Source organism: Chelonia mydas, chromosome 2, assembly GCF_015237465.2.
Source record: "Chelonia mydas isolate rCheMyd1 chromosome 2, rCheMyd1.pri.v2, whole genome shotgun sequence".
Lineage (NCBI taxonomy): Eukaryota > Metazoa > Chordata > Testudines > Cheloniidae > Chelonia > Chelonia mydas.
This window is the reverse complement of record NC_057850.1, coordinates 133,224,462-133,244,419: the sequence shown is the minus strand read 5'-3', so window position 1 is coordinate 133,244,419 and position 19,958 is coordinate 133,224,462. Positions and strand designations below refer to the sequence as shown.

The 19,958-nt window shown below is 40.4% G+C and overlaps 1 protein-coding gene across 6 annotated transcripts in view; it reads left to right on the top strand.

Moving 5' to 3' along the window:
• The window catches only part of TRIO (trio Rho guanine nucleotide exchange factor), a 400,036-nt gene that overhangs the window by 183,008 nt on the left and 197,070 nt on the right, over positions 1-19,958 (top strand). For all 6 annotated transcript variants that reach the window (XM_007065023.4, XM_037893324.2, XM_043540247.1 and 3 more), the window contains 2 exons: positions 8,152-8,274; positions 19,590-19,781. In XM_007065023.4, the coding sequence (XP_007065085.1) occupies positions 8,152-8,274; positions 19,590-19,781 (315 nt within the window). The remainder of the gene's footprint in view (positions 1-8,151; positions 8,275-19,589; positions 19,782-19,958) is intronic.

The window sequence follows — 19,958 nt, the reverse complement described above, 5'->3', positions numbered from 1 at the left end:
TAAAAAAAAAAAACAAAACAAATAGTATTTTTTAATTCACCTAATACAAGTACTGTAGTGCAATCACTTTATCATGAAAGTTGAACTTACAGATGTAGCATTATGTACAAAAAAAACTGCGTTCAAAAATAAAACAATCCAAATTTTTAGAGACTGCAAGTCCACTCAGTCCTAATTCTTGGTCAGCCAATTGCTCAGACAAGTAAGTTTGTTTACATTTGCAGGAGATAATGCTGCCCGCTTCTTATTTACAGTGTCACCTGAAAGTGAGAACAGGCATTCACAAGGCACTGTTGTAGCCAGTGTCACAAAATATTTACACGTCAAATGCCCTAAAGAAAAGGAGTACTTGTGGCACCTTAGAGACTAACAAATTTCTTTGAGCATAAGTTTTCGTGAGTTACAGCTCACTTCATCGGATGCATGCAGTGAAAAATACAGTGGGGAGATTTTATATACACAGAGAACATGGAACAGTGGGTGTTACCATACACAGTGTAACAAGAGTGATCAGGTAAGGTGAGCTATTACCAGCAGGAGAGAGAAAAAAAACCTTTAGTAGTGATAATTAAGGTGGGCCATTTCCAGCAGTTGACAAGAACGTGTGAGGAACGGGGGGGATAAACATGGGAAAATAATTTTACTTTGTGTAATGACACATCCACTCCCAGTCTTTATTCAACCCTAATTTAATGGTGTCCAGTTTGCAAATTAATTCCAATTCAGCAGTCTCTCATTGGAGTCTGTTTTTGAAGTTTTTTTGTTCAGAATTGCGACTTTTAGGTCTGTAATCGAGTGACCAGAGAGATTGAAATGTTTTCCGACTGGTTTTTGAATGTTATAATTCTTGATGTCCCTTCATGTTTCAACCACCATTCCAGGGGACATGGGTCCATGCTGATGACAGGTTCTGCTCGATAACAATCCAAAGCAGTATGGACCGATGCATGTTCATTTTCATTATCTGAGTCGGATGCCACCAGCGGAAGGTTGTTTTCTTTTTTGATGTTTTGGGTTCTGTAGTTTCGGCATCAGAGTGTTGCTCTTTGAAGACTTCTGTTTAGCATATCTGGCATGTAAATACCTTGCAATGCCTATTCTCACTTTCTGGTGGCACTGTAAGTAAGAAGAGAGCAGCATTATCTCCTGTAAATGTAAGCAAACTTGTTTGTCTCTTAGTGATTGACTGAAAAAAGTAGGACTGAGTGGACTTGTAGGCTCTGAAGTTTTACATTGTTTTGTTTTTGAGTGCAGTCATGTAACCAAAAAAAATCTACGTTTGTAAGTTGCATTTTCATGACAGGTTATACTACCGAACTTGTATGAAGTGAATTGAAAAATACTATTTCTTTTGTTTTATCATTTTTACAGTGCAAATATAATAAATATACACTGATTTCAGTTACAACATAGAATACAATATATATTAAAATGTAGGCAAACAGCCACAATATTTTATAAATTTCAGTTAATTCTATTGTTTAACAGTGTGATTAAAACCGATTAATCGCGATTAATTTTTTTGAGTTAATTGCATGAGTTAACTGCGATTAATCTACAGCCCTAGTACAAAGATGTGAAGTAGTGCTAGGTTCACTTTGGGGAAAGTAATGTTGCTCAGTTTTTGTGGCTTTATTCATAGACCATTTACTTTTTCCCCCGAGGGAATCACCCCACCTGCACCATTTGGAAAGTCAGGGCATCACCATCACTGTATGGAGTGCAGAGTCTGCCTCAGTCCTATATTCAGTGCTTTCCATTTACTCCTCTGTTGGCCAGATTCCGTTGTCAGTAAAATCTATGTAAATCTGAATTAACTCTAGAAGTCTAATGCAATTGAGAGCAGAATTTGTCTTTATAATCATAACCCTTCTGCATTCTTAGTTCACCTTAGTTTCACATCTGAAATGTTAGGAGAATGGCCTCCTTGAAACTAGCCAGGAACACTGAAAATGCATCACCAGTAGGTACTCATTGACACATGATTTTCCTCCTTATTCCTGCTGACTGAGGTGTTTCTGTCCACTTAAGCATCGGTCTTGATTTTTTAAAATTATTGCATACAGAGATGCGTACCAACTGTGGGTAGATCATTGAAAAGTCTTTCAGTCCCAGTCTCTAGGCTTCATTCTCCCTACATATGACAGAATCTTCAGTGTCTTCCTCATTTTGTGCAGCCATGTGTTTATGCAACAAGCCTGGCTAATGTCAGAGGTTTTCATTTCCTCTACAGTCTTCTGGGGAGGAGGGCATGCGACTGAACGTCCCTGTTTGAAGGCTGTGTAACTTCATCTGACCAGCACAAGTAGTACAGGGATGTCAAGTAAGCCACTACAGTACATGGAATTCTTGAAAATGTTATTTTGGACAGATTTAAATTAAATAGGAGCTCTTTGGAAATAAGGGAAATGCACTGGAATGTGCTAATGAAGTGAGTGCATCTGTACAGAACGCATGGAACTGAACAAAATCTTGCTTTCATTACTGCTTTTAATTACAATAGTACAATTGTGGTATGTTGGCCCTTTTACTTACAATTATATGTGGTTTTGAAACTGGCTTTCAGTTACAAACTAGTGCCCAGAATAGATACTATTGGAGTTGATGAGTTTTGCCTGATTGTAGGATCAAAGTTTGTATCTGCCTTCTGGGCTCTCAGTGGACCTGGTAAGACATATGGCTGCTTTAGAAGTTGGTAAGGTCAAGTAAAAATTGTGGGCGTGTGATGAAGTTCTTAGAGATGAATGTTGTATGGATATTCATCGTTCTAAATGCCTATCGGTCTTAATATAGATCAAAATATGAACTTCTGCACAAGACAGGCAACAGCCCAAGTGCTTTCCACTTAATGCATCATTTTTCTGAAGGTGCATGGTCTTGAAATTGTCATTGAGATTTCTCAAGTAGGGACTGTTCTGTTATTGTTGCTAAAGATACAAATCTTGAAATAATTAGAAAGTATGAGCTATTATAAATTCAAAGTTTGGTTTGTGGTTTTGTTTCCAAGAGAGTATTATGGGATATTAACTGTAGTTAGGATTGAAAGGGTTAGATTTTTATCAGTAATGTCAATAAACGTTGATTTCACCATACACACACTAACAAATGAAGAAAAATTTCCATTAACAATAACTGAAATTTACAGATAGGCAAAGTAACAAAAATGCTGCTTGAGAACTTTGAGGGTTTGATTTAAGGATTTTTATTTTTTATATTTTGACATGTATATGGTGACTGTTTTAACAGTTATAAAGCGTTAACTTTTTGAATCTGTGTCTACTGTCATTAAGTAATTATTGTCTGACCTGGCCCCCTGATTTCCCACAACTGTGAACATTTATATGGATAAAAATAAAAAAAGCTTTAAAATACTGATATCTGTCAAAATTGTTTAAAAACAAAAAACAAAAAACCCAGGCGTCCCCCCCGTCTCCCCCCAAATTCTGCCAAGCCTAGCTTTACAGTAAGGTTTAAAACTGTTCTCTTTATTTGTTAAACTAAACTGAAAGAGAAATTCTACTGCTTTCAGTGTCTGTGTTTAATAGATGTGTTTCAAGGCCAGAGAGCAAATCAGTCTTTTGTTTCAACCAACTTTAAGTACAAATTTTATAAATGGATTTTATTAAATCATTATGGAGAAAATGTAATCATTGTGAGTGCATACTAGGCATGACCATGTTTCTTAATTACACTTTTTTCTGCACCATCTCCAGTTACCCTTTCACTTTCAAAGAACAAAATTAAAGACAATCCAAGAATAAACTATAAAACTGGTAAATTTGATGTATAAATTTTTTAGGAAAAATTATTTAACAGCAATATTGTTTTTCTCTATTGTCTCTTTAGTGTTGGATCCCAGACACATGTCCCAGAGTGATTTTTTGAAGCGTTTCTAATCTTAAGTGGCTGTGAATGTGGCATCATGCGATTGCATACTGTGTGTGTCAAGAAAATATGATCTGGAAATCAGTTGACAAACTTGAGCAGATTTTTTTCTAACTGCCAGTATTGCCAACTCAGATCTCAAAGTCAGAAAGGGATCCTTCTGAGGTATGCACCACCATCAAATAAAAATCCATTTAAATTTAAAAATGTAGTTTGGAATTATATGCATGCATTAAATTATCCATGAGTATACAGTTACAGGATTGGAACTTTAGCAAGAAAATGTGTTGGTCATGCGCAAGCCAGAAAAGAATCCCGGCCCTCCACCTCATAACTGTAGTGGCTGTGAGATGCCAAGAGGAGTTAAGAGCCGTGAAAAACTTAATTTAGTCAGTAAAGTTGACAGATTGTGTAAACAAGGTGAGATAATGTATAGAATTCTAGCAGGTAGATTTAAGAAATTAGACAAAATATCTCAAAATAACTTAATGTAGACTTTCACTGGAGTAAATGTTAACTACTTAAATTGTGATCAAACAGGTAAGCAGACTGTAAAAGGGTTTACTCACCCCTGGCGGTGGGTCTGGGGATCAGCTCTTGTCTGGCCTCATCTGTTCTCTCCATGACTCAGCCCTCCAGCTGGCTCACTGTGTAGTTTTCTCCTTCCAGGGTATTGATGTCTTGCCAGTCCAATTGTCCAGATGGTGTCTTCACCGGTCCTGAGCCACTTCCCAGTGGCTGGTAGGGGAACACGGGCTCGCCTGCTACTCCCATGTTCAGCCCAGGGATCCTATAATCAGCAGTCAAGGTCAACACTGTCTCTACCCTGGCTGCTGTTTTCCGGGGCTTCTTCCTATTCTATCCCCTGCTGGCTTTCTTCTCCTCTCCCGTTTTGGGTAAACCCCTTCCCTCGGGATTAGGATCCCAGGGCTTCTGTTCCGCCCTGGGTTTCCTCCTTCTTGCCTCACTAGGCCCAGAGAGTGACTGCAGCCCCATCTGCTATTAGCAAACTTCCTCTTTTTATAAACCTATCCCAGCTGGCCCTCATCTGTAATTAGTGTTTGTAAATGCCAGGCCTCCCTGCAGATGCAACTGTGAAGGTTAATTGGCCCTTTCTGAGACATTGTGGCCCCTTCAGGGCTGGCAAGGGGTGAACCCCCATCACATCGAACTTAAAGTTAGAGGTGCCTTAACAAATCATTGTGGTGAATTCTTTTTAATTGCATCTGACTTGTATTCTATTTCAAGCTATAGTCACACAGTTGTGAATAGCACCAGGCTTTTCTGGAAGCGAATGCATGGAATGAAAGTTGAGTAGTGGCTAGAGCGGGGATTCTGGATGCTACTGCAGTCTGTTTCCTGCTCTGCCCGTTATTTGCTTTGTGACCAATGCCCTAGCTCCTAGGTGCTGCAGTAACACAGATGTTTACTAATTAAGCTGATGGTGTGCGTTAAGAAGCAGTACAGTTGTGGTAATTTTATTATTTTTCCAGATAGCTGCCTACTTAGGGTTCAGGTTAATTCATAAGTTTATATAAAACTTGAAAAGAAGGCAGCTATCTGGAAGGATAGTAAACTATCACAATTGTGTAAATGGTGAGCTAAAAGTAGGTAGCCCATCCCCTAGCTCTAATGTTAGTTTATATCATTACTATAATAAAGAAAATGGATAACATTTCAGAATTTGTTATCTTCATAAAATATTATGGCTTTAAACTTCACATAAAGGAAAGACAAATGCACATGAACAAATTACCTACTTTGTATTGCGGTAAGAGTATGTAAAGTGAAGTCACAAATGTAGATCCATACAGCTCTTAAATGTATGTATAGACCGCTGTACCGGTGTTGTCACTCTTTCCAGTTAATAACTGCACCTTTTAAAAACTAAATATAACTTTTAAATGCGGTATAAAGAAAAAAAATTACCAGAAAGTGTATCTCAAGGGGACCTGTGGGTGTGCACTTCTAAGGAAGCCCTTAAATAAAACTTATCACGAAGGCTGTATTACATAGTATTGTATAGGAGATTATATAGGAGATATATATAAGATTCCTCCTGGTTAAGTTGAATTCTGGAAGATGTGTATTGTATCACTCCTGTGAAGTTTCTCCTTGTTCTGTGTAGCAGTCTTGGACTTGTGGAATGATTTGGCTTATATGGAATTAAATACTATATAAAGTCTTTCTAATGTTTAAATTTTCATTGAAAGATTTAAAGTAATAAACTTAAGTTTCATGCGTTTAAATGGCAACTAAAAGATGTCCCTTTTCTACCACCATGAAGAGGATGTGTGTAACACTGTAGAGAATACTGTTACATGTAGAACCTGTTGTGCAGTATGGAGTTCAGTTTTACAAAGTCCTTGGCGCAGGCACTGTAGTGTGTGGTTTAAAGATCTAGCTTATTAATAGCATAATTGATCATTTTTGTCTTTGAGAGCCTAATTTTTTTTAATTAAAACTTGTGATACAGACATAACTTATAACATTAATACCTTTCAGTGAAAATATGCAAGGATCCTAGGATTGGCTTCTTGATTGCTGACCCTTCCATTTATCTTACTACACTCTAGGAGACTAGGAACTCTCTTGAGAAATAGAATTTAAATGTGCTATCCATTAAAATGTTCTTTTTGATCATGTGAAGTCCATTATTGGTTTATTACAGAAAAAATGTCAAATTATTCAAGGCCTTGTGTTCAGTGACTCAAAAAACTGCAGAATTATGCTCCCAGAGTCTTCAGGACATGGCTACACTGGAAACTTTCAAAGTGCTGCCGCGGGAACGCTCCCGCCGCAGCGCTTTGAAGTGCGAGTGTGGTTGCGAGCTCTCCCAGTGCTCCTGGGGATCCACCTCCACGAGGGGATTAGCTCAGAGCCTGTCCACACTGGTGCTTTAAAGCTCTCAGACTTGCTGCACTTGCGGGGGGGGGTGATTTTTCACACCCCTGAGCCAGTACGTTAGAGCGCTACAACATGTAAGTGTAGACAAGCCCAAAGCTTTCATTTAAAAAACAACACCAAAAAACTCTCATGCTTGTGAAGGTTACTCCCTTTGCATTGAGGTAAACTGTTGCAGTTGTCTCAGGGTATCTCTACGCTGCAGTTAAACATCCGCGTCTGGCTCCTGTCAGCTGACTTGGGCTCGCGGGCCTCTGGCTGCGGGGTTGTTTAATTGCAATGTAGATATTTAAGCTCAGGCTGGAGCCCGGGCTCTAGAAGCCTGCAAGGGAGGAGCATCCCCAAAGCTCAGGCTGCAGCACAAGGCCAAACATCTGCACCACAGTTAAACAACCCTCTAGCGGAGACCCACAAGCCCGAGTCAGCTGGCACAGGTGTCTTATTGCAGTGTAGATATACCGCCAGTCTCCAAAGAACCTGAAACAATTGCTCTTCAAAAATGTGAACTTCCCTCACTTATCTACAGAAAATTAACTCAGTGCCTAATGACTGTTTAAATGCCAACATAAATGTTTTCACTACTCTACAGTAGCGGAAACATCAATCTACTATGCTTATCTGTAACAGACCCAACATTTCCCTCAGTGCCAAAAGTCCCAACTCTCCCTTCTCCAGCTAGGGTGGCCAGATGTCCCAATTTTATAGGGACAGTCCTGATTTTTGGGTCTTTTTCTTATATAGGGTCCTATTACCCCCTGTCCTGATTTTTCACACTTGCTGTCTGGTCACCCTATATCCAGCTGCCAAAACCTCTAACTCTCCTCATTACTTTTGTGGTGCAGTGAAGTTTATAAAAATAAATAAATACAAATGTAGAGAGTATGTAAATCAGTTCTACATCAACGAAGATAAAATACATACTGTGCTGTGTGTTCAATTAATTAAAAAACGGAGTTTAAACTAAACTGCTACAGAATTTACAGCATGTCAAATCGTAGTGCTCAGAATCCATGGACCCTGCTGCAGAACTTAGGTTGTCCTTGCTGTGGAGTCCGCTGGGCCTTGTTGGAACTCTGTCAACATGTACTGTATAATCTTGCTCGATTTAGATGGCTACTGGTTTAGTAACTGTTAACATAGCTTTCAATGTAAGCTTTATTAAAATTTTGTAAAGGGAAAACTGACGTCAGAACTATCAATACAGTTCTTCGTAGATTGTTGCCTAACTAACTGCTCCTCAATTTCTTTGATAGCTTGGTTTTATTGCTTTTTATTTCTCCCACTGCAGGAAGCAGGCTCTGGAAGCAAAACAGAGAGGCATGCATTGAAGCTATATTTTATACGGTTGTCTTTTTGTTGCAGGTATTGGACTGGATTGAGAACCATGGAGAAGCTTTCCTTAGCAAACACACCGGGGTAGGAAAGTCCCTGCATCGGGCCAGAGCTTTGCAGAAACGCCATGAAGACTTTGAAGAAGTAGCACAGGTAAATGTTTCAAACATGTTAAACCCACCTCCTGTTAAACAAGTGCACCTATATCACTGTTCAATGGTGCCTTAAATTGCCTACTTGTCATTGAAGGGTTGGGCACATTGAGTGCTCTGGTAAGAAAAAAATGAATCCAGACACCATGCAAATTTAAATTCTGAGTGTTTCCTTTTAACTTAACTTCTCGAGTAGATTTTTATTTGAGTTTTCAATTGTGCATAAAAATATTGAAAGCAAAAAGCAGTGCATCCACTGCAAAAAGTGAAAATGATGCTTGCAAGAACAACAAACAATAAATCTCTGAAATCTTTTATATCCGATTGGGTGCAAGTAGGCACACTCCATTGTTTGTAAAAAATCAAACACCCATCTGATAAACTCAGTGTCAGTCAGCCATTCAACATAACCAATTAAAACACATGATAGTAAACACAGTTTTTTAACCACGGGTTTAAGTATTCACATCAATCTCATAAATGTAACAACACCTTTGTTTGGCTACAGAAACATCAATATGAAAATGAGAAGATTGTAAAACACAAAGTTGGGACTTAAGGACTCATGCTCATGTTGCTTGAGTTAAGATTGACGACCATTCTCCCTGTTAAAACAAATGAGTTTAATATGTATGCTAGGTGATGAAACAATAGACACATTTCTTCTGAGCTGAATGTTTACAATTCAAGTTCTGGTGCAGGTTGTGCAGATACTGGAATTTCCATCCCGTGGAAAACTTCATGTTTCTCAAATAAAATAAAAACATTAATTCCTAATCAGAACAAAAATTCAGCTATGTGCAATCTTCCATGGGAGGGACATCTTAAAAATTCTTGCATTTCAGAAGAACCAAAATGGGATTGTTTGAATAATTCCAGTCCCTGCCCCCCAGGCTCCAACGTTCCCTGGCTGCTGAGTTTCAAGCCAGGCATGTGTGGAAGCTGGGTGGCCAGCGTGCCTGGTTTCCGTGAAATCAACATTGTTGGGTGGAAAACATTCAGAATATTTTCGACCAGCTCTCGCATCGAGTAAGATTGCCAGTAATGTTTACGAATTCAGTTTTTATTCACCAGAGCTTTTTTTAAAAGCTGATGATCTGAGAGAAATGACTGAGCCTATTGAATGCTTTTGTATGTCTGGCTTTAACTTGGAAGATAAGTAATGTGTAACTAGGAATTAATAAAAAAAAAAAAGAGTACTTGTGGCACCTCAGAGACTAACCAATTTATTTGAGCATAAGCTTTCGTGAGCTACAGCTAATGTGTACCTTGGAAATACAGCATGGTCACAAAAAAGGCTTGGAAGACATTAAAGAAATGAATATATCTGGGTATTATCTTAAAATACATTGAGTTGTAATTAGTGAAATCACAGCTTATAGCGCTTGAAAAGACAAGCCTTGGAGAGAGAGTTACCAGACAACTTAGAGGGAAAGCTATTGTGATACCAATCATCAAAAATGGGAAAAATAACAACGCTTGTGTAGCTGACACTTAGCTTCAACACACACGCTACTGGTGACACTTGCACTGTCAGGGTTATCTGCTAGCCAGTTTTATTGACGAATTATCCTGGCAAACATGTATGCTAAGGCAAATCATATATAGTAGGTCTGTCTAAGCTGGTTTGTTTACCAGGGGAATGTTAGCGTTTAAATTGGGAAGTTGTGGTGTTTTCCCATTGGGTGTTTTTTGCTAATGACTGCTGGAAGTGGCAGTCAGACAACCAGAATACTGTGAAGTATTAACAGAATCAGAAGTACAGATTTAATAGACAGTATAGTGGATTGATCAAAGTGTGAGTGAGGGGTCAAATATTTGTGTGTTCACAAGATGTGGGTTTTGTTTGTATTAGTTTTCCTGTTTAATGCACAAGGTAGCCATTTATGGACCTGTAATGTTGAGAGCATGTCTTAGAGCATTTCCACTACTCAGGAACTGAAACACCATGAGAAAACCAGATCTCTCATGACAATATCCTGATAAAGGGCTCAAAGACACTGAAACAACCTTAGGGCTATACACAGACACTGGATTCCATACACACTCTTAATTTTTCATTTATAGCAAATGTATCTTTTGTTTCACATTCAGAGTCATTACTTTCTGCATCAGAGAGTCCAGACCCTCTTGGTTTAAGATGCTGGAGATGAAGTCCCATTAGGTATTTTACACTGTGATACTTGAGCAGAAGGATTAAAAGAACAAAACGTGACTAAGGGCATGGCTACCCTTGCAGATGTAGGGTGTTTTGAGTTAAACCAGAGCGCAGTAGGGAAAGCGTGGCAGTGTGTGTTCACACTGACAGCTTCAAGTGCACTGGCGTCACCACATTTGTGGCACTTGCCACAGCATTGGGAGCGGTGCATTATGGGCAGCTATCCCAGCATGCAAGTGACTGCAATGTGCTTTTCAAATGGGGGGAGGGGGAGGTGGAGTGTGACAGGGAGTGTGTTGTGTGTATGGGGGGGGAAGAGAGTGGGTTTTTGGGGGGCTGAGAGCATGTCAGCATGCTGTCTTGTAAGTTCAGACAGCAGCAGACCCCCTTCCCCCAGTCTCTCTCTCTCTCTCTCTCTCTCTCACACAGCATTCCACACTAATGGTTGCTTTGTCTTGGAGCAGATAAGCATGCCGGGAGTCAGAAACGGAGCTTTCAAAGGGCATATCCGCATTCCTGCAGTGATTCCAAAACAATGACAAGAGTGGCCACTTGACTTAAGGGGATTATGGGACGTTTCCGGAGGCTGATCAAAGCGCAGTAATGCAACACCTCGTTCATACTGATACCTGGGCATTTCAGCCAAGGTGCAACAAGCGTTAATCTTCTCCCCGAGGTGCAGTACCAGGAGCGCTCTAGTCATGGAGTCAGAGCATTCTACGTGCCTTCCCAGTGTGGACGGGTAGTGAGTTAGGGCGCCCAGTTCTGCTTTAATGCGCTCTAACTTGCAAGTGTAGCCATGCCCTAAGAGAGAACAGGGTAGAAGTATTGGAAGAGTGTAAACATCTGGGACAGAGGAATTGATCTAGGCCGGTGGTTCTCAAACATTTTTTTTCTGTGGACCACTTGAAAATTGCTGCAGGTCTGGGCGGACCACTTAATGATCTTTCCAACTGTTGTTTGTATTGTTAGCTAACTATTGTAAAGTGCTTTGGATAAAAGCGCTATATAAAAAAACCACCTCAATAATAAACTTCTTTTGTTCTACAAATAAAAGCACACAACTCATATTTTAATATCAGTAGTCTTACCTTTCTAATTCGATGGATGTGCCCTCTCTCCCCCGCCACAGCAGCCACAGAGCTGAGGCTGGGAAGGAGGGCCATCTCTCCCCGGCAGCCACAGCCCTGGAGCTGGGGAAAGTCGCCTCTTTCTCTGTCTGCCGCAGCCCTGCACATCCCAAATTCCTCCCATCCCCTTTTCTCACCCCACAGCCCCCCTCCACCTACACCGTGTAATGTAATGAAACTGAACAAAGGAAAAAATTAAGCTGAATAATAAGGAAAAATTTCCTGATGCTGAGCTCTAATAGATTGAAAAATAATCTCCTCAGGGAAAGGGTGGAATATGTATTGCTTGAGACTTGAAAAACTAGACTGGACAAAGTGCTTAAATATACTGTAGGAAACAATCCTTCACTGGCAAAAGGATAGACAAGATGACCTAATAAGTCTTTTTTTTCATCTCTAACTTCTGGTTCTGTGGTGATTGCCAAGACAGGCACACCCTTCAAGATTTTTTCCCTTCTCTAAACCAAATATAAGCAGGCAACAAACATGCATCCCTGCTTTGTGTATTCCAAATAAGACCGTTGATTTTTATACTTCAGGGCTTAACATAACAATGAATGTGATGTCCGTTACATACTCCTGCTGTTCACTTGTGTGCGGGCATATGACAGTTTTTTGCCATGAGATGCATTATGTTCTGTAAGAGTGACTGCAGATGAAGTGTACTTATTCCCCACGTACACTTCAAGTTATTCACGTTTTTCCTTTGATCAGAGAACCTGGCCACACCTGGGGTTATCAGAGTCAACTCTACAAAAAAAAATGAGAAGGCATCAACCCCTTGAAATCCCACCTGGCTACATTGCTCAATCACCTGGAGCCTCTAGTAAATGCTGAACTATTCACTTTCAGCTAAGGAGCTGACAAGTTCAGACAGGTGATCTGTCCTTTTTTCCTCTTATGCTGTTTCTCCAGGGTAGTTCAGATTCCAACTCCCCAGGACTGCTCAAAGGAATCATGGAATAAGCTAGCACACAATGTGCAAAAAGTGTTCATAATTCCCTGTAATGTCAGCAGACTTCAGTGTCATCACAGGTTAAATATTCTGATGAAAGATTGATATTTTCATCTGCTCACTCTACTGGATAGCATTGGTCTTCTATAACAAGGGCCTGCAGTATGTTTATGTATCCCATCAATGCAAATGCAAAGGGGATTTGTCACATTGGCTATAGGTTAAAATGCTTCCTTTAGCAGTTATGAATAAGGCTAATATTTGGTCACAGATATTTTTAGTAAGAGTAATGGATAGGCAATAAAGAAAAATTAAGGGAAGCCTGTGACCTGTCCCTGATTTTACTAAAAATATCCATGACAAAATGGGGAGTTGCGAAGTCCCCACACCACCCGTGGCGGCTGGGCAACTGTGGGGGCTGCGGCTCAGAGCTCCAGTGGCCCCCACCGCCTATGGGGGCTCAGAGCTCTAGGGGCACCCACTGCCCAAGATGGCCAGGAGCTGCGAGATCCCCCTGAGGTGGCCCTGAGCTGCAGGGTCCCTCCGCTGCCTGAAGCAGCACAGAGCTGCAAAGTCACCATGGCAGGGTGACCCTGCAACTCCTAGCCACCATGGGCTGAAATCATAGAGGTCTCTGGAAGTCATGGATTCCATGACTTCCGTGACAAAATCATAGCCTTAGGTATGACTATATCTCAAAATATGGTGATTGTAACACACATGGACAAAATTTTCAATATTATACACACAAGCCACAAGTGAGTAGTAACAGTTACTATCAAATTGACCAATTTTGCCTTCAAAGAAGCAGCGCTAGAGCCTACCCTTTCTTCCCTGCTAGCTAAAATTTCTCGTGATCTGTGTTGCACACACAAGAACATTTACCCCACAGGTATAGGATTTCGATTCCAGTTACCTTTAACAGTCCACTTGTAGGGCAAAAGATTGTCATCTTAAAAAACCTTGGACGCTGACAAATGTTTTGTATTTATTCCCTTGTATATTTGTGGATTGGATTCTGACTCAACTATTCCTTTTTTTTGCAACTGTGGCTGAGAGATGTTCAATTGTGCATAATGGTCTCTGCCCAAGATACATGTATGGTATACAGGGCAAGAGTCTGTTAACCATGTGTTTCTTCTACAAAGCCGAGTTAACTTTTTATCCTTATGGAGGTTGCATCTTAATTGAGCTATGGATCAGCTTCCTTGGTTCAGGGACCAAGTCTGTAGAAATCCCTTCCTTACCATGCCCTCCTGAGCCTTTGTTGGTAGAATAAGTCACGGCTGAAATAAGGCCTTTATATGTCAGCCAGCTCACATGAGACCATTGTAGCCTCCTACTTTTACCAGTTACCTGGTAGCCCTTGTCCATTTTCTTCATGGTGGTGGCTATGACTCTGTGCTATTTTATTTAATTCACGCTTAACTTTTGTACGAAATCTAGATACATAATATATTGTGCTATATAAATACATAACAGGTGTTCATTTTCTTGAGGGATGGCTCATGAAGGTGACAGCTACTGCAGAATCTCTGAAAAATAGAGCTGCCAAGCGATTAAAAAAATTAATCGCAATTAATCACACTGTTAATAATAGAATACCCACTTTATATTTATTTTTTGATTACAAGTATTTGCACTGTAAAAAAAAACAAAAGAAATAGTATTTTTCAATTCACCTAATACAAGTACTGAAGTGCAGTCTCTTTATCATGAAAGTTGAACTTACAAATGTAGAATTATGTACAAAAAAACCCTGCATTCAAAAATAAAATAATGTAAAATTTTAGTGTCTGCAAATCCACTCAGTCCTACTTTTTGTTCAGACAATCAAGTTTGTTTACATTTTCAGGAGATAATGCTGCCCTCTTGTTGTTTACAATATCACCTGAAAGTGAGAAGAGGCGTTCCCATGGCACTGTTGTAGCCAGCATCACAAGATACTTATTTGCCAGATGCGCTAAAGATTCATATGTCCCTTCATGCTTCAACCACCATTCCAGAGGACATGCGTCCATGCTAATGAGGGTTTCTGCTCAATAACAATCCAAAGCTGTGCAGACCGACGCATGTTCATTTTCATTTTCTGAGTCAGATGCCACCATCAAAAGGTTGATTTTCTTTTTTGGTGGTTCGGGGTCTGTAGTTTCCTCATTGAAGTCTTTTAAGACTTCAGAAAGCATGCTCTACACCCTGTCCCTCTCAGATTTTGGAAGGCACTTCAGATTCTTAAACCTTGGGTCACGCGTTATAGCTATTTTTAGAAATCTCACGTTGGTACCTTCTTTGCGTTTTGTCAGATCTGCAGTGAAAGTGTTCTTAAAACAAACAACATGTGCTGGGTCATCATCCGAGACTGCTATAACATGAAATATATGGCAGAATGTAGGTAAAGCAGCAGGGGTCATACAGTTCTCCCCCAAGAGTTCAGTCATAAAATTAATTAACACATTGTTTTTTTAACAAGCATCATCAATAAGGCTGTGAGCCTGTCATGAAGGTCACTGATTCCGTGACCTCCGTGACTTCTGCAGGGGCTGGTGCTGACTCAGGGGCTGCCTGAGCCGGGAAGCCCCTGGGCCAGCAGCAGCCGTTTGGGTTTGTAGGAAGGGCTCAGGGCTGGGGCAGAGGGTTGGGGAATGTGGGGGGTGCTTACCTCAGGGTGGGGGTTTCCCAGCTCCCACTGGCATGGCCCTGCAGCTCCTAGGTGGAGGAGGGGCCAGGGAGCTCTGTGTGCTGCCTGCACCCGCAGCTCCCATTGGCTGCGGTTCCCAGCCAATGGGAGCTGCGCAGCAGAGGCTTGTGGCAGGAGCAGCAGGCAGAGCCCCCAGCCCTTCTGCCACCTAGGAGCTGCAGGGACATGCGGAGCCAGGAAGGGAGTCCCAGCCAGTCCCGCCAACCATCCCCCCAGCACCAGCGGGGGTCCTGGGCCACCTCCCCTGGCACCCACAGCGCCCTTGGACTGCACCCATGGCCTCCCGCCCAAGATTTAGTTAGGGGTATAACTGTGAATTTTTATTTATTACCTATGACCTGTCCAAGACTTTTTCTAAAAATACCCATGACTAAAACGTAGCCTTAGTCATCAGCATGTCCTCTGGAATGGTGGCCGAAGCATGAAGGGACATACAAATGTTTAGTGTATATATAGCAGGTAAATACCTTGCAATGCCAGCTACAAAAGTGCCATGCAAATGCCTGTTCTCACTTTCTGGTGGCACTGTAAATAAGAAGAGGGCAGCATTATCTTCTGTAAATGTAAAGAAACTTGTAAACAATCGGCTGAGCAAGAAATAGTACTGAGTGGACTTGTAGGTTCTGAAGTTTTACATTGTTTTGTTTTTGAGTGCAGTTATGTAACAAAAATAAATCTGCATTTGTAAGTTTTACTTTCATGACAAAGAGATTGCACTACAGTAATTGTAAGAGATTAATTGAAAAATACTATTTCTTTTGTTTACAAATATTTGTACTGTAAAGATGATCAAAAATAATATACACCTTGGTTTCAATTACAACACCGAATACAATATATATGAAAATATAGAAAAATATCCAAAATATTTAATAAATGTCTATTGGTATTCTATTGTTTAACAGTGCAATTAAAACTGCGATTAATTGTGATGAATTTTTTAATCACGATTAATTTTTTTGATTATTTTTTTTTCAGTTAATCGCTTGAGTTAACTGCAATTAAGCGACAGCCCTACTGAAAAGGCATGATAATTAAATACAGATAGTTAAAGCTGATCTACATCATGAATGCCTCCCTGTCTAGTTAGGAAATGGGCATAAACCGCTTCGAGTGCCATGCTGTTACTCTTGTCTTCCCAGCCTGCTAGAATAGCCTTAACTGACAGCTAGATATAAAATCACCTGGCATACTTTAGATCAGTTTTATTAAATGCCTAAAGAGACGCCCTCTCTTTGCTCCCTTTTTATTCATCTGTCTGTCTTGGGGAGTTCTCCAGCACAACCCACCATGTTTAAGGTCTTAGCTCCTGCACACTGGCATAACTATATAAGAAAAAGCATTTCCGCTGGATGTCATTACCAGTTGAAGGAAGGTTTACAAAAGTGAGTTGAGGATTGACCCTCTTTTCTGCATGCTGTCTAAGGATACAGCATCTGAGCTATTTTTGAAAATGACATCCAAATTACAGTAACTTCTTAATTACATTAAATCCTTAATTCATCTGTATCATTTTCCAGTTTGCAGAAAGATAAATCTGAAATGCTTAGGCTACATCATAACGAGGATGCTCTCAGAATTCTTAAATAGTATTTCATAAGAATAAAATGTCAGATTAATTATAAAATGGGAAATGATCTCTTCAGTCACACAGATGGCTGTGGGTGGGACCCTTGGTTCCCTAGGTAGTTCCCAGTGAAGCCTTTCAGGTTACAAATGTGAGCATTGAACTTCTTTTCTCGTTCATCTGTGTGAGCTTTGACTATAGCACTGGGCATGCGTAAGTACTGACCAGGAAGTGTTCTGATCTAACATCTTCTAGGTGGTGGGTAGTGCACTCCAGTACCGTGCGGGTGCAGGCTTCCCCAGGTATAACATCTTACAGACTCAGAACCTCCCTTCAGGGTTGGAGAGCAGGAGGAGACACCCATTGTCTGGTGTGTGCACAGTTTATTCAAAAAGCACCAGGCTCTAATGTTGTTGCATAAATAATTAATGAATTTATTATACTGAACAAGGAAAAAAATCGAATAGTTGAAAGCAGTATTGAGACAGACAAGGTTGTCGATCCCAAAGTGTACAAAAGTTTGTGCTGCCGGCAGATAATGCATCGGAGTATTTTGGAATGGCTTTGAACCATGTTTACAGTTAATTTCAAAATGTTGATGTTGATTTTAAAAATTGAGTTAAAACCTGAGCTTAAAGGAACAAGATCAGATGAAACATTAGGTTTCTTAGGGGAAGTGAGAGGGAGGCTATAGGAATGAGTTTTTACAGGAACATGCCAACATTACCCAAGTTTTATTTTTCTAGTTTGTGTGAAGATATTTTAAAAAAAACATTTTATATCACAAGCACTTTCCAACTGAGGCACTCAAAGCAATTTTGCACACACTAATAAATAAAACCTCTTACTATTTCCACCTCCCTAGCAGAGGTATATAAGACTCTCTCTGTTCTACATACAGAGGCACAAAGATGAACAGATGATTTGTGTAGGAGTTGCCCGGTAACTCAGTGGCAAAGCAAGCAAGGAGAATGCTGATTGCCTGGCTCCTTGTCATGTTTTAGGTCTACAATAGAAACTTTGACTGGTATCTATTAGGGGTGTGATTTCTTTTCCTTTCCATACCAGCAAAAGCCCTAGTGTAGCCACAGTTACACTTGCAAAGTGAGAAGGCTTTTGCCAATACAGTTTTTATGTGGGGATCCAATATAAGCTATACTGGCTAAAGCACTCTTCTGCTGGTATAGGCTTCATCTTTATTAGGAAGGTTTGCCGGTGATGCTATGCCAGCAACCCTTTTCTTGTGTAGACTAGGTCTCCATCTTCTTCCTCTTTAGTGGCTAAAAGTTCCCCATTACTATTTGTAATGTAAACGCTGCGGAACTATGCTAGTGCATGAAACCTGCGTTTCACTGGAAGTGTAGCACACTAAACAGAGAGCACAGGATGAAATGTAAAAGTAAGCGAGATTCTACATTTCAGTTTTAATAAGTAAGGAAACGTACTTGTTTAAAAACATCTCCTTTCAATTGACAGAGGCTCTCTTGGAGAGGAAATTGTTTTCATGTCAGATATTTGAGTCTTGTGGTTCTTGGGGTTTTGGTTTTTGTTGTTCAGTTTTGTGAACTGACTCCTCTCCCCTTTGCAGCTGCTGAACTCTCGCTCTGCCTTTCCAAAATCACAGTCAGTCAGCACTCCACTCCCGGGAAACAATCCCTTATGCCGCTTCCAAAGTTTGCCTTACTCGGCCCTGCCACACAAACACCAGACTGTTTCGCAGCTTGTGTCCAGAGTTACCCCCTGAACCCTTCCACTGCCCTTTCATTGTGCCCCCCCTTCCAGTTACCTGCCTCCCTATGCGCCATTTCAACACCTCACAACTGCCAAATTTATCAGCTTTTGCAAGGAAACCTGAGGATTTTTTTCTTATCCATTGACTCTTGACACCTCATTGCTGTCAGTTGTATATTTTTTTCTAAATGCCCTGCTTAAAAATGTGAATTAAAGCCTTCTCTTTCTGGTCATTGCTCTTGGGTAAGTGCTGGGAAAAGCTTTCTGACCTGAGAGTATTTGTTACTGGTCTGCCAAATGGTGTTTAACATGTTAATTTACAACATATCAGGCCTTAAAACTTCCTTCAGTCTGGCAGTGGATTTGTGTTACTAGTCCGGGAAGGAATGGACCAAGTCCTGCATCTTGGACTAGTATATTTTCAATGCTAGGAGAAATTCTGCTTCACTCGTGATGTGTTTTCATTGTGGTTAGAACACCACAAAAAAAAAAAATGAAGAAAATTAACAACAAATGGTGAATATTCACTGTGTTTTATTTGAATGAATTGGATAGTTACTCTTCCTAACAGGAGAAAAACACACATTTCAACTACAAAAGTGAAGTGATGTGAAAGGATTATGCTTGTTAAAACGTAACTTCAAAGACCTATAATTCTAAGAATTTCCATCCACTGCCCCCAAAAGGAACAGCAGCTAGAGGTCCTTTTTGTTTTTTATGAAACTGAAGCAAAGTGCAGCAGACATTTATAGATGCTTCCTTTACTCTGGTACTTGGCTACATGCAAAAAATCATAAAAGCATTTTATTGCCTGGTGTACGTAAAGTGACGGTTTGTCTGCAGATGTTCCCTTTTCTGCAGTGTATTAAAGGACAATGTCAGAGGATTAGACAGTTACCTCTCTACTGTAATGAGTATGAGAAGGCTTATTGACATGAGATTCCAGCAACCTAATGCTTTACTGCTTCATTTTTTCCAGTTTTCCTGCAATGGGTAATGTATTGTGTCTTTAGATACAGGCCAGCATTACCTTCTGTTCGCTTATCCCTGTAAAACTATCATTTTATTTTTCTGCAGAACACATATACCAATGCAGATAAATTGCTAGAAGCAGCCGAGCAGCTGGCTCAGACGGGAGAGTGTGACCCAGAAGAGATTTATCAAGCTGCACATCAGTTGGAAGACAGAATACAGGATTTTGTGAGGCGTGTGGAGCAACGCAAGATCCTGCTGGACATGTCTGTGTCTTTTCACACTCACGTTAAAGAGGTAAGTTGACCACGAACCATGGAAGTACCTGGCAAACTTGAAAAGGATGCAAGCCGAGTAATATTTTCATCGGTATAACATACAGCTCTTGCTAATGAGATACAACGAACCCCAACTGTACAGTGAGCCTTTAATTCAAAACTGAGTTCTGCCTGTCCTATTCTACTGTCACCACAG